This window comes from Schistocerca piceifrons, chromosome 5, assembly GCF_021461385.2.
Source record: "Schistocerca piceifrons isolate TAMUIC-IGC-003096 chromosome 5, iqSchPice1.1, whole genome shotgun sequence".
NCBI classification, from domain to species: domain Eukaryota; kingdom Metazoa; phylum Arthropoda; class Insecta; order Orthoptera; family Acrididae; genus Schistocerca; species Schistocerca piceifrons.
Genome location: NC_060142.1, coordinates 200777245 through 200792142, shown reverse-complemented (window position 1 = coordinate 200792142; position 14898 = coordinate 200777245). Strand labels below are relative to the sequence as shown.

General features: G+C 42.5%; 1 protein-coding gene across 1 annotated transcript in view; it reads left to right on the top strand.

The window, feature by feature from the left end:
- Positions 1 to 1475: 1475 nt before the first annotated feature.
- LOC124798624 overlaps positions 1476 to 14898 on the top strand; it is a 202276-nt gene continuing 188853 nt past the window's right edge. The window contains exon 1 of the mRNA XM_047262104.1: positions 1476 to 1623. Within this exon, the coding sequence (XP_047118060.1) occupies positions 1546 to 1623 (78 nt within the window). The 5' untranslated portion in view covers positions 1476 to 1545. The remainder of the gene's footprint in view (positions 1624 to 14898) is intronic.

Genomic DNA, 14898 nt, shown 5'->3' with positions numbered 1-14898 from the left:
GGTATAATGTTCACGTTAGAGTAGATGGAAGTCAACATTGATAGTAAGGTTATTTGGAAAGTTGGGACAGATCGGTCGCGAAATGGAAACCATAGTGAAAATCAGATGAAGCTTTGCACAGATGTGTTGAGCAGAGTCTCTAGAATGCACATTGATGGATCGCGTCACGTCGACCTTGTCAGTTCAGAGTGCACACTGAGCGGATAAAGGTGCCTAGAAAATAGTGTCTGCTGACAGGTATGGGTGCCTGCTGTGAGATGTCACCTGATTTCATGCAGCTCACAAAACGTAACTGTCATGCATTTCATTCTTCATGACAATTGTTGGCAGGACAATCCAGGAGCAACAGACACGCTCCTACAGTGTTTTCGGTGGGAAGTCTTTGTTCGCCCACCATACAGCCTGGACGTGGCTCCCTCTGATCTTCATTTCTGCTCACATGAACCGCTGGCTATGAAGACAACATTTTGGCACAGACAACGAGCTGCAGGCCATAGCAGAGAATTGGAGGAAAGCACAGCCAGTTATCTTATATGACGATGGTACTGGAGAGAACTGTCTAAGTCGAAGCGGTGACCATATAGAGAAGTAGGTGGAAGATGTAGCTAACAGTTGTAAATAAAACCTTTTTGATTTTCACAGAGGTTTCCATTTCGCGATCGACCTCACTTCCCGAATAGTTTTCGTACTATTAAATAAAAGGCTGTGCAAGAAACATTTCGGTATTCGACTATAGACCTACCTCCTATGAAATGGCTGACTGGAACTATTTGGAATTGCAGGCAAATGTGATAAATTAACATCAACGCCCTACAGGATCGATGCGCCAATGAGTAGCTTCAGTCGGATCTGGCATACCTATAGAAACTTGTGGGCTCTCTTTCGCGTCGAACTGAGACCATTACCAGCGCTAGAGGTGGTGTTTCATTGTGTGACGTCTCGTGGGAGGTGACTCATAATTTGTCCGGTGTGCTTAGCAGACAACACATCACACTATACCGAGTCCAGAGCTGTCCGCATGACCTAGGTGCATTCTTCCCAGGGTGGAGGTCTGCTCGCAAAGTTTTGGTTTGCGAGAGTAGATCCGTCATGCCGTGTGAAAGTGGTAACTGTCCTACAATAATACTTGATACACTGTAAGCGTGACAAAAGTGAAAGTTGTAGGGTATACATTGTATTGCATCTGAAAGTCCGCAAATCCCTATGTCCTCGGACGCTCTAAGTACGTGGTAAACAGTTCGCTGTGATAAGGTTTTCCGGTATTTAAGCGATGGAGCAACATGGAGCGGTGCAGGAAACAAGAACAAAAAGCGGTCTCCATTTCCTGTGTTGTTAGGTCAGCTGTTAATTGTTGGAGGACTGCCCGGGAGGTTGGAAGCCGCGATAGCACACGCAGCTTCGCGGATGAAAAATTCGTAAATGAGCGAAACTATCAGCGGCGGAAGTCCCCCGCCAGTCATATAAATGCTACTAGAGGTAGGAGGCGTTTCCAGGTGGCGCGGTGCATTACGTTGTTGATAAGTGCCGGACTAGCGGGATCCAATCATGGGCCAGTACGCTGTTGGCGTGTGTCTACTCTTCACCTTCGCGACTGTCGCCGTGCTGTCGTCGCCCGAGTATAATGTAAATACTTATGTACAGTGATGGAAGTGACCCAGTTGCTTATGTAGGTGCGCTGTTGCTTTACTGATGGGACGAAAGAGATCAGCAGAGCTCTATGCAATCAACTCTCACAGTTTCAGTGTTATAGCTGTCGAAGCCTCAGAAGTTATTCCACTTGACGGGGATCCAAACGTTTTGTTTTGGTTTTGAAGTGCAGGTAACAGTTGCTCGCTTCTCTGAACTCGTTCGCCAGTATGATGCGAGAATCAACACTGTCATTAAGTTAGAGAGTATGACAATATTCTCGTTTCCAGGCGAAGCGACCCAGAATATTAAATGGAGACCTAATGAAATAAGGCTTACAATTTCGATAAGTCTGCATGTGAATATTTTTGATGTTTGTAGAATCATACGACATTACTCCTCTTAAAATTATGGTTGCAATGAAGTAATGACAGTTCATGTACAGGGTTCATTCCATAAGTCACGGCAACTATGGTGTATCTTACGATAATGCGAGAACATAGAAATGTCACTATATGCTTTGAACCGGTAAGGCAGTGTGTATCTGAATGCCAACTAAGGTTCTAGTACAGGAGGTCGAGGCAAAGGGTGAAACGGAACAAAGGCATTGGAACTCTGCGTAAATTTATTGTGCATGAGCACAAATGGAAGAAAATGTCCTTCAGAGAAGTCTCCCAGTGGATCCAGACAGCACTGCCAGCGATGGGGAAGGCTTTGAATGCCACCGGCACTGCCGAGAATATGCGCCATCTGTCGTCGGAATGCCGTGAGGATATCCGCCCTGTTTGCAAAGCGCCTCCCACGTGGGTTTCTTCAGTTGTGGAATCAGATCGAAGTCGCATGGATTGGGGTGTGGTGAGGAGGCTGGGTGGGGGAGGATTGTCCACCCCTGCCGCTGCACACAATTCTTGATGACGTCAGTCGTGTGGGTTGTAGCGTTATTATGGAGATTGCATTATCCAGCAGTGCCGGAAGCTTTCGCCGTCACCCACCGCTGTTTGTAGTTCCGCATAACGCTGAGTAGCAGTTCTGCCGGCCAGAAAGGCAATTGTCACTTATAATTGCTATTCCACTCTGCTTACATCCACCTTGTGGCACAGCCAACCTCGCATTGACTATCTCTGGAGTTGGCACCGAGCCACCCTCGCATGCGGTCGCAGTCTGTCGGTTGATTTCGACATTACCTGCTACGGGCTTTCGAATGCGTTTACTGAAATTAGAGTGTACGAACGATATATTATAGTTACCACGACATATGGAATGACACTCGTAGCAGTTCACTGGAATGCCAAAAATCATCTAATACATAATCAAAGAACGTCTAAGTAGATGAATGATTAGTGTCACTGCAATCGGCATGGAAGGACCCGGGTTCCGTTCGCGGTACCTCCTTACATTTTTTTTTTTTGTGAGGTAGGCAGGCCTGGTACACGGTCTACTATGCCCTTGTGAGGCCGAATGAGGAGCTGCTTGAAGAAATAAGCAACGGCATCAGAATTCATCTACCGGCAATAACGGCTGGAGGTATTAGCGACATGCTGATCACATGTTGCACGATCATACAAGGTCAGTGACAAAAGTAATGAGACTGATTTTTTATTTACCAAAGTCTTTGTTTTTTCAAACAACAATATTATCCCCTTGAAAATAGTACCCTTCGGCTGCTAGACACCGGCGGAGTTGATGTTCCCTGTCTTGGTAGCTGAGCTGAAAGGCCTCAATTGATAGTACCCTCAATAAGTCGGTCACATTCTTTTTTAGTGCTATCCAGAGCCCCAAAATGAGGTCATTTAAGACTTTTTCAATTCATGGAAAAGAAAGAAGTCATAAGGGCTCAGATCAGGTGAATAGTGGAGGCTGTACAACAACAGGAATGTCTTCTAGAGTCAAAAATTCTGTGATGGAAGTGGCCGTGTGACACGAGGCGTTGTCATGATGCGATATCCACTCATCTGCAATGTCCGGTCTCACTAGAGTCACCATTCCCCTGAGACTTTCAGGGACATCTTTAACACTTGGTTGACAGTTTGCCTGATCTCACCAGAGCACACATATGTTCGACGTTTTCGTCGGTTTTTGAAGATGAAGGTCTCTCTGAGCGACGTTAACCAACTTCTTCTTGGCCTTCGAAAAACGATTTGTGCCAGCGAAAAACTTGTACTCTAGATGAGAAATGTTCCTCATAGGTCTGTCACTCACGCGGATTCCCCAAGTTTAACACAAAACGTGATTGCATAACCTTGCTCTAAATTCCGCTGTTCCATTTTCGTAACACCCAACAAAGACGTAACCCTCAAAAATCACATGATGGCTGTACGGAGCTGAAATTTGGACTGAGCATCTGTAAGGGATGAACACAACGGTCTACACAAGTGGACCAAAGCAAAATTACCAGATTGCTTGCAGTGCTGACAGTCTCACTACTCTTCACACACACCTGCTCGTACTGCTTTGTCGGCTGCAATCCGGCCAGTCGGAACAGACGTAAGACATAACCCGTGAGTGGAGTTTACAAATTTTTGCATCACATTATAAATGAATGGGAGAGCTGCTCTCTACAAATAATGCTGGAAATGGACTCCGTTGAAGTCAGTGGTCTCTTTTCACTTACGTTGGTCAAAAATTACTGGGCACTCTCTGTTGTTCTTTCAAAGATGCCATCCATGTATTTGATGGCTTGTAACATCTTGTTTTATTTCTGTTGTGCTCTATATTCTTAAACGTCGATCTTGATCGCACACTACGGCACAGTTAACAATGACGAGTTTCAGTTTACTGTCACTATCGAATCATTAGGATTATTTTTATACAGTTATCAATATCACATAATTTGGACAAACAAGTAAATGAGCGAGGGATTTACGGTATTTAAGTGATGAAGCAGCACTGACTAGTGCAATAGGCAAGAACTAAAACACTCTCCATTTCAAGATCACTTCCTCATGTACTCCTAAAGATCTGATAGTGACAGTAAGTCGAAACAGGTTATTGTGAATTTATGAATAAAGTGCCAAACGTGATCGCGGACAGCTTTGTAAGCTCTATGTCTTTAATTGCCATTATGCTATAGTTTACCATAAATATATTTAATATGTTACTGTCGGTATCAATAGATAATGTTAGAAACGTATAAAGATCTACCTATCGGGAAATCAACTTTATTTAGCCCCTTTTGACTTCTAAACGATGTTCTGGGGCATCCCAAAGATCTGCGATAGTTTAAAATTGGTGCATCGAGAAGTGTAGTTCAATAATTGTACATGATGTCTTGTATCGACGATGATACCATTGTTTTCTTATAGTCAGCGGTTTCTTTATTCGCGTCAGAAGCATGAGTACAAATAAGCACAGAAGGAAAGTAGTAAATATATAAAACAAGTAACTTGAAGGAAATAAGTCTGGCTTGATGTAAGTGGAAGATAACACGCTGGATGTCCAAAAGCAGGCAACTTCAAGAAGATTTGGGGCTGCCTGAAGTAGGTCTTCCTTGGTGCTGGCAGCAAAGCAAGTTTTCTGTGGTTTGCCATTCTCTGCGGTCGCAGTTGATAGAGACGACTGGAATTCCCCCTTTTTGGAGGCTATGACTCGACCTTCCAATTCCAGAGTAAAGGCGAATGGGAGAACTCCATCGAATCCATTTCTCTTGGTAATCAGGAAGGAGATTTCCAGATGGCTGGGCCGAAGTGGATCGTTTCCAGCTTTCCATATTTCTATTATTGCTTTGGATTGGGTCGTTTCTAGTTTTCATGGAGATTTTCCCTGAGTTCAATCTCTGGACGGTTAATTCATAATCATGGAATGGATGGCTGTTCTTTGACCGGGTTTTGTCTCTCCCCACTGGTAGCTGCCTCACGATGCATGTCTGTTGGAGCAGTACCTGCCATATGATGTACTTGCGCAAGTGGTGTCGGCTATGACATCCAGTGATAAGGATGCACGCTTCATTTGTTGCCTGTCGACTTCTTTGGCGTAGTTTTACCTACAAGACACATGCCTTAGAGACGTAGATTTATAATGTTGTTGTTATTAGAGTTTGTGACTGGGGATATTATTTCTGACTTCCACTTTCAAACTTGTGTTATGGAAGAGTGACACTCTTTGGATCTGGTGCAGCAGCCAGTTGTTTACTTACCCTGAGACGCTGCACTTACTATATGTCTGTCTGTGTTCAAGATGAAAGCACACAGTTGAGTTTTAAGTGGGTTTGGGCAGTAGACACTCAATATCATCAAAGCATCCGTCTTCTTCAAAGAGTTAGCCTGAGTTGTCAGTGCCATATCATTCACATAAAGGAAACTACAGGTGTGCTATGACAGTGGCTGATAATTTGTATAGACGTTAAAAAGAGCGGGGGCCAATACGGTTCTTATTTTTGAGCCACCGTCAACATCAGTCGTGCAAGTCGAAACCTAAAGAACCAGCCCAAGCCCATCACAACATGTATACCAAATTCATTTCCGGAAACAGCAAAGAAAGATAAACTAAGAAACGGTGATGCCATTAGAGAGGCATGCGAAATCTAAACACATACCTATTTGATAAGCGTCTCATGCACTGTAGGTAATCTCTATGTGGAAATTTCTCACTCCCCAGAGATCAATGACACCTTGTTTGCACAGCGCTAAACGTCATCGCCAATCTATTTTTGTGATAAAATTTGCTTTTATTTCATTTTATTGTGGTTTGGTGTACGTACCACTCAACTTGCTCCATATTTCATCAGTAGTACATGTGATGATTGAAACAAATTTACTTAAGCACATGTGGAGCATACAGTTCCTGATATTTCTTTAAGCTATCAATATTTCGACTAGTTTCGTTTCGCTCTCCATTTTTTTCCTGTTTTGTGGTAATGTTTCCACATCTACATATCTTATACATCAGCACTGTCTAGTCTTCCTTTTCCTATACTGATATCCCCGCTGCTATTCCTTACAGTGCTAAGGTAACTATTCCCAGAAGCCATAGCATAAGCCCCCACAACCAGTCCCTTCTTTTGGTAAGGGTTACCAATTGACTTATTATCTCGTCTGTTCTTTTCAGTACTTCTACATTTTGTACGTTGGCTGTCTACTTAACTTTGAATATTCTTCGTTTTCACCACATATCAAATGTTTCCCCTTACTTCTTCTCGTGATTTCCGCTGTTCCAAGTTTCAGTCTCATACGATGCTGTGCTCCGAATGTACTTCCAGGATCTTCTTCCCCAGTGTCCTATTAATCAATATATTAAATTAAAAGGAAAGTCAGCGTTGGCCGTAATATTGATGTTTTATGGCATCAATATTGCGGCCAACGCTGACTTTCAAAATGGCTCTGAGCACTATGGGACTCAACTGCTGAAGTCATTAGTCCCCTAGAACTTAGAACTAGTTAAACCTAACTAACCTAAGGACATCACAAACATCCATGCCCTAGGCAGGATTCGAAGCGCCTTTAACCGCACGGCCACTTCGGCCGGCACGCTGACTTTCCTTTTAATTTAACATATATGGTCGTTGTGCACACAGCACTCCATGCAGTCGCCAATCAATAAAATCAATATATGATAGCAGTAGAGTTCATTTATTTAAAAAAAGGTTTCTTCGCATGTACTAATTTACTTCTAATACCTTTCTTGTTTCGGTCATTCTGTGTAATTTTACTTCCTGATTAGGAGAATTCTTTCACATCCTGCAACCTTGTGTCGTTCGCAGGTTTGATTGTGAGAATGTCCTATTTCTCCTTACAACCACTCTTCGTATTTGCTTTGCTTGTTCTTTAGTCATATTTTCTGCTGAGTATGCCGTTCATTGCTTTCAACGGGGCTTCCTTCCATATGGCCAAATGCCTATGTGGGATATGAAAATCAGTATTAGTATACACTGATTGACAGAAAACGTGAAGCACCAGAAGGGGAAGAGGAAAGGAAGTGACACTATGTGGTATTATTTCCATTATTACAACATCGATTCAAATTTACGAAGGACTTGGCTTTATGAGTCCACTTACCAGTATGACGTTGCACTCCCTTTTGGCCTGGATGCGTGCACTGACTGGATGGGGAAGGTGCCGCAAAGCCGTCGTATCCTCTCCTGAGGAGCTAGTTGGGACCTGTTGTAACTTGTCTTCGATATCCTGGATACTGGTACTGGGACAGAGTTGATGCCCGAGCTGGTCCCACATGTTCTATCGGGAATAGATCTAGGGATCTTGATGATCACAACATCGCTCACACAATTCATAGAGACACGTGCCATGTGTGGACAAGTAGAACGGCACTTACTGTTACATGAGAGGTTACACATGAGGACATAGGGTGTACCATTGTGCCGTCAGAGTTGCCCCAATCTCTACCAGCCATCACCTGAAGTCTTACCTCATGGATCCCCACAGCATACCGCCAGGAATAACAGCGATGGCTCTCTCCAGAACATTGGAGGAGTGCGACCTCTCTCCCTGGCCGCCGCCATATCCGCCGACGATGGTCATTTGGGTAGTAAATAACTGCGATTCATCGATGTATGCAATGCGGCCTCATTCATCAATAGCCCATACTTCCCGACCACCGCGCCATTCGAAACGCAGTCGTTTGTGTTGTGGTGTTAACGGCAGCCTATGCATGTGACGGTAATTCACTAGTCTGGATGTGCCAGTCTTCGACCAGTGGCGCGAAATGACACAGAACGCTCTCGGATGGCAGGTGCAGATGCGAAGGGGCTACGATGTGCTCAATACGGCTATCTTCCTTTGTGGTGTTCACACATGACCGATAGAGACTTTGACGACGACTGTGTCTGCCCTCACGCTCCCCATCCAGTCCACCAAAGGACCAGTGCTGCTTACAAATGCCTCAAAAAATCTGGGTATCGCAAGATCGAAAAAGCCAGCCAAATGGAGAATCACAATGAGGCCATTTTCAAACTTTGTCAGGTGCTGTTAACGCTGTCTCACACGAGTACGAAGCATCTCTGTACCATTGACTGCGATCACTCAACTACTGAAGCTGCTCCCCCCATGCCTCTTATTCTCGAACCAGGCCTTGTAAGAACTCTACACACATTGACCTTCTGTATGCTTCACTTTTTTGTCAGGTAGTTTATGTTCCTCTTGCAGTTTTATTCCTCTCCACGAAGTTTCATACACTGCCTCCATTGCTTCGTTTGCGTACTAGTACGCTACAATCATTATCTAGTATCCTTCTTTACACAAACTTGTCTTTCTGATATTCTCTTTGTGTTCTGTGGATCTTGTACATTATCTGATCAGAAGTATCCGGAAGTGACTTCTAGATGTGAGACGAGGTGGCCCTGCCAGTATAAAAGGAGACAAGGAGCATTGGGGTGCCAGTAGAGAAGCGGTAACAGCAGAATTGGCCGGTTGGGAGAGCTCAGTGACTCCAAACGTCGACTAGTCATTGGATGTCTCGTGAATAACAAATGCATCAGGAACATTTTAACCCTTCTAGAGTTGTCCAAATCGACTGTTCATATAACTGAGAAGAAAAACGTGAAGGAACACCCACAGCTAAATCAATACCAGGCAGGCCTTGTGTACTGAAAAACAGCGACCATCGACCATTGCAGAGAATGGTTGTAAAAAAGCCTGTGGAACCAACTGGAGGACTCACTCATGAGTTCCAAAGTGGTGCCAAGCGTCCAGCTAGTTCAGTAATTGTGGATAAGAAGTTAGAAAGAATTGGGTAAATTGTACAGCAGTTCATCATAAGCCACACACTTCTGTTCTGAATGACTGGAAAAAGGGATGTGGAGTGATCAATCACACTATACCCTATGTGGGCTTGGGTTTGACGAATGTCGAGAACTTTACATACCACCAAGTGTACTGCCAACAGTGAAGTATGTTACGCTAAGGAAGTTTCTTTCGTAGTTGGACCGTGGTCTCCTTATTGCCCTTAAGAAAACAGTAAATGCGGGAGGATAAGAACATATTTTACAGTATTGTGTACTGCGCACAGTAGAGGGACAGTTTGGAAACCATGACTGTTTCTAGCAGCATGACAATGCATTACATCTTACGCAGCAACTGTAGACCGTGGTCTAGGGGCAGTAACATTCCTGATATGGTCTGGCCTGCCTAGAGTGTAGATCTGAACCCAATGGAACAGCTTTGGGATGAGTCAGAAAATCGACTTCGCTCTAGACCCCAGCGTCCAGCATCACGATCTTCTCTGTTTTCGGCTCATGAGGAATACAGACATTCAAAAGTCTCTTTAAATGTGTCCCCCGTAGTGTTCAAGTCATCATAAAAGCAATGGGTGGACGTAACCCAAATTAGTGTATTAAGTGTCCTGATATTTTTTATCAGATAGTGTAGATGATTTGTATATCTATGCCTTAACCCAATCTTCTCATTGCACACATCTTGTTCCTCATTATACTGGCGAAGTAATTTTCTAGGTGAACATATGCTACTATAATACAATTTTTTAAACATCTGTCTTCTATTATTAAGAGCAATTGCTTCTCTGGTATCTTTCCCCTTCTTGAAACCGAACCGATTGTCTTCCAGTATGATTGGCGATAGGGCGCTGATAGCTGCATTGGAACTCGAATTCGAAACTTGTCATAGGGGGGGGGGGGGGGCTCATTACTATTGGATCTGGGATTGGTCCCCAACCAGCTCACAGTTTTAATCTAGTAGCAAGTGTTTATTGTAAGTACCAGCGCACACTCCTCTGCTGATTGAGAGATTCATTCTCGATGTCATAATAATACTCATTAAAAGTATCTACCTGGTATCAGACCGATCATAAAAACATTGCTCTAGCGTTTCTACCTCTGAGCTGCAACGAATGTCCGCTGATAAATCTGTCGAGAATCCCTTACATGTAGTTCATACAGTGTGCATAATAGCTGAGGTTTCTGTGTTAATGAAGTCAATTTGAAAATGACATGACTCGTCAAACTGTGCCACTTTTATCAAAAGTTTCTTTGTTGAAACTTTGCAAGTGCTCACGAACACCGTTAACAAGGTGCAGAAATGAATCCGAAACGAAACCACTGTTGCTTCACTAACACAGTGAATAAGAATCGTTCGTTAACCATAGATAAATGCATTATTAATCACAGATTATAGTCCTATTTCTTACAGGACATCTTGCTTTGACATCTGGAACTGTCTTGGAAAAGTCAGAAGCTTCGCATATATGCAGAGAGGTACACTCGATTCATAAAAATATTTCTAAAGGTACACATCGTACTGAAATATCACACGTAAACATGTCTGTATCAGATATATGCTATTTAATAATACTATCAGTTTTCAGCTAGAAGGAGTTCTTACAATAAACACTCACTTTTCCACTGCCAACACCAGTTTTTCAATGGAAAATTCGGTTCTGCGGCCGAGATACTGTTTTTGCCTGAAACGATTTTTCGATTCGCAATAGATGGAAATCTGGATTCAGTAGCTACACAGTTAGTAATTTCCATTTTTCATTCCTGAATATGATCTGTGACAAAATGAATATAGCTATTACTAAAGCATTTTTCCAACTTACAATACTCTGAATCCTACGATTTCTTAGAGAGGAAGAGCTTCAGAAATTGAGCAAGACAATAACGCTTAGGTCCAATTCTGCCCCTTATGCAAGCAGTTATTCGGCTTGACATTGATTGACAGAGTTGTTAGCTATCCTGATGAGGGATACCGTGCCAAACTCTGCCCGACCGGCACGGTAGATAGTCAAAGTCCCGAGATGGTTGGAGAGCCCTGCCCATAATGCTCCCAAAGCTCCTTCAGTCTTGTGCACGCAGAAGCAGGGTGTCAGTTTGAATACTGGGCAAAGTGCCCTTTCTTCTTCTCATCTCAATATAAAGTAAGACAACTGGGAACCCCCTTACGACGGCATGTGACCAGCATGTACCTTGGACAATAGCGAAGGCTGGAAAATGGAAGCCACCAATCCACTGTACCAATACGACGACAGATAACGATCTACCCAACCGCGTGTGTTAAAAATGCGGAAAACCCATCCCCTCCTTTTCTCTCTGAGTTTCGTTATTTGTGCTCTGTGTATCAGAGTGAGAGGAAGGAACATCGGCAGCGAAGTTATCGTACTTAGTAAATGGCAGCAGATATTACCATAAACTACCAGGTATTACAGTGACTGTGTGACTGAACTCTATAAAATAATGACACCATGATATTTACTGCAAGCACCCTATTTAAAATACAAAACGGATGTCTACTAACATCTATTCCTTCCACGCAAATGGAACATGTTGAGTCTTAATGTACTCTCCACCACAACCGTAAGGTGGTATGTGTATGCTGTGGTACAGTCCCCCAATATATGTACTGGGATCGTCTGTTGTATTTCGGATGCCGTTCAAGTTCCTAATCAAAATAGGTGTAGATAAGAAAGGAGGTGGGTTTTCGCTGTGTCCATGTGGAAGGGTTGGGATATGTTTTACACTAGTGGGAGATTGGTATCATGTATTTTTTATACGAAGCATAGCATAATTAAAGATTTCTTTGATCGTGTCGCTGGAGAACTGTAAATCAGCTTCGGCCTTCATTCTCGCCATTAAAAACTGTTGTTATAGAGGTCTACGGCAGAAGCGTACGTGTAATCCTCTTCGTGACCATGGATGACCTACCAAAAAGTTGAATGCGGCCAGAAAGACGCCGCTGTTCGTAATACGCAAGGCTCCTCTCACACACACTATAATCTCTTCGGCAGCGGTAAGCAGAGGCCGGGTAGAAAATATCACCCCTCTGAGGGCAACTGCCTCAGTTAAAAAAGGCGACAAACGCCTTCTCTCTCTCTCTCTCTCTCTCTCCAGACCAATAGGAACGCATTAATTGGTGGGAAACAACTCCCCTTTTCTTTTTATTTCTAGAACCTCGTCATTTGTGCTCTGTACACCGTAGTGAGAGGAATCAGAAAATGGTGGCGTAAATGAGAAAGTAATACACTTTAACAATACAGTATGTAACTGAATAACTATAATTTCTATAATTTAAAGACGCCAGGACATTTACTGCAAGCAATCCCTCGTCCTATAGCTATTTGCTATGTTACAGATTACTTCCAAATACTCACGCTTCCATTGTAAGGTACAGGTTGACAATTATCGAACGATATGAAAAAAAAGTAAATTACTTACAAACTACGGTGTGCACACACATTATTCAACATGTAATCGTCTATCTATATCTATCTATATCCGAATCCCGCTCCAGCTACTGCCGGGTCTGGCTGCTGACGAGTCCTCTCCATTTGGCTCGGTCCTCCCACCACTTTTCTTCCTCCACTTGCTGCCAGGTCACACCTCTCCTTTCAACAGATATTCTCACTCCCATTTTCCACCGTGTTCTTGGGCGCCCTCTAGGTCTTTTCCCATCCATCTTTAGTTCTTCCATGATTTTAGGGTGTCTCTACCCATGCATCCTCTTAACATGCCCATACCATCTTAATCTCTTTCTTTCAATTTCTTCTCTCATACTTTTTTGTTTGAGGTCCTTTCTACTCTCTACATTCCTTACTCTGTCCATTCTTGTTTTTCCCTTAACTGCTCTGAGAAATTTCATTTCCCCTGCTTGCAGTCTGCTCCAGTCCCTTTCTGTCATTGTCCATGTTTCTCCACATAGGTGACAATAGGGATGTAATAATTCTTATACATAAGGAGTTTTGCTCTTTCTGAAACTTCATTGTTCCAAATCAGATGTTTTATTGTTTGGTAGAAATTGCCTCCCTTCTGTAACCTTCTATTAATTTCGTTAGTTATTCTTCCATCCCTAGATATTTCACTCCCTAAATAAGTGAAACTTTCTACCACTTTGAGGGGTTCTCCATTCCAGGTAATATTTCCGTTGATTCCTTTCTCCCTTTCAAATACCATTACTTCACTCTTATCTTTATTTATTTTTAATCCATACCTTTTCATTATTTCCTTCCACGCATCAAGCTGTAACTGCACATCTACCTCTTTATCACCCCATATTACCATATCATCTGCAAAAATCATCTTTTCGTCTTTTTCTTTTACTATATCTTTAACTGCCCTATTCATTCCCTCCATCACAACATTAAAAAGCGCGGGAGATAGAATACTTCCTTGCTTAAGTCCTTGTCTTATTTCGAAGTAATCAGAGTTCCACAATGGTGTTCTTATTCTACAATTGTGGCCTCTGTACATTGTCTTTATAACATTAATGTATCCATCTTCTATATCTATCTTCTTCAGTTCTTCCCAGAGTCTTTCCCTGTCAACTGAGTCATATGCCTTTTCTATGTCTATAAAAACCATTATCACCCTTTTGTTATACTCCCAACTTTTTTCCATCAGTTGAAGGATAGAAAATATCAGGTCGATCGTGCTCCTTTCTTTCCTAAACCCATGCTGTTCTTCACTCAGCTCCTTTTCTATCTTATCACTTATTCGATTTAGTAAAATTCTTTCAAAAATCTTGACTGTATGACTCATGAGGGTTATTCCTCTGTAGTTTTTACAAAATCTTTTATTGTCTTTCTTGAAGATGGGAACAATGTCTCCTGTTCTCCAATCGTCAGGTATTTTACTATTTCTCCACACGCTTAATAGTACTCTATACAGCCACTGCATTCCCACTGGGCCTGCTGCTCTTATCATGTTCACTGATACTTCATCAGGTCCTGGGGCTTTTCCCCCATTCATCTTCTTCACAGCTTTCTCCATTTTTTCCCGTGTAATTTGTCCTAATTCTGCTTCCCAACTTCTCTCAATTTCTTCATTATTTGTTGTTTCCTCATGTACCTGCTCCTCAGCGTTTAACAGCTTCTTAAAATGTTCTTTCCAGAGATCTTTTATATTCCCTGGACCTTCAATAATGGTACCGTCCTCTGTTTCCATCTTTACTGGTACTTCAGAAGCCTTCCTTTTATTTTTCATCATTTTATAGAACATTTTCTTATTGCTCTTCACATCTTCTTCAAGTTTTTTTGTAAACTCTTCCCATACCTTTTTCTTTGCTGTTTCCACTATTTCTTTGCACTTCTTCTTTTCCTCTATGTATCTTTTATGGTCTTCATCATTTTTAGTTTTTCCACCATTTTCTCCATGCTCCATTTTTTCTTCTAACTGCTTGGATTGTGGTATCATCCCACCAACTTATCTGTCTTATTTTTTCCTTTCCAGATGTTCTGCCACATACTTTTTGTGCTGCTTCGACTAAAGTGTCTTTGCATAAACTCCATTCTTTTTCTACATCGCAGAAAACTTCTTTTGGAAATTTTTGTGTTATTAATTCCCTGTACTTCTCAGCACATTCACTCTCCTTCAATTTC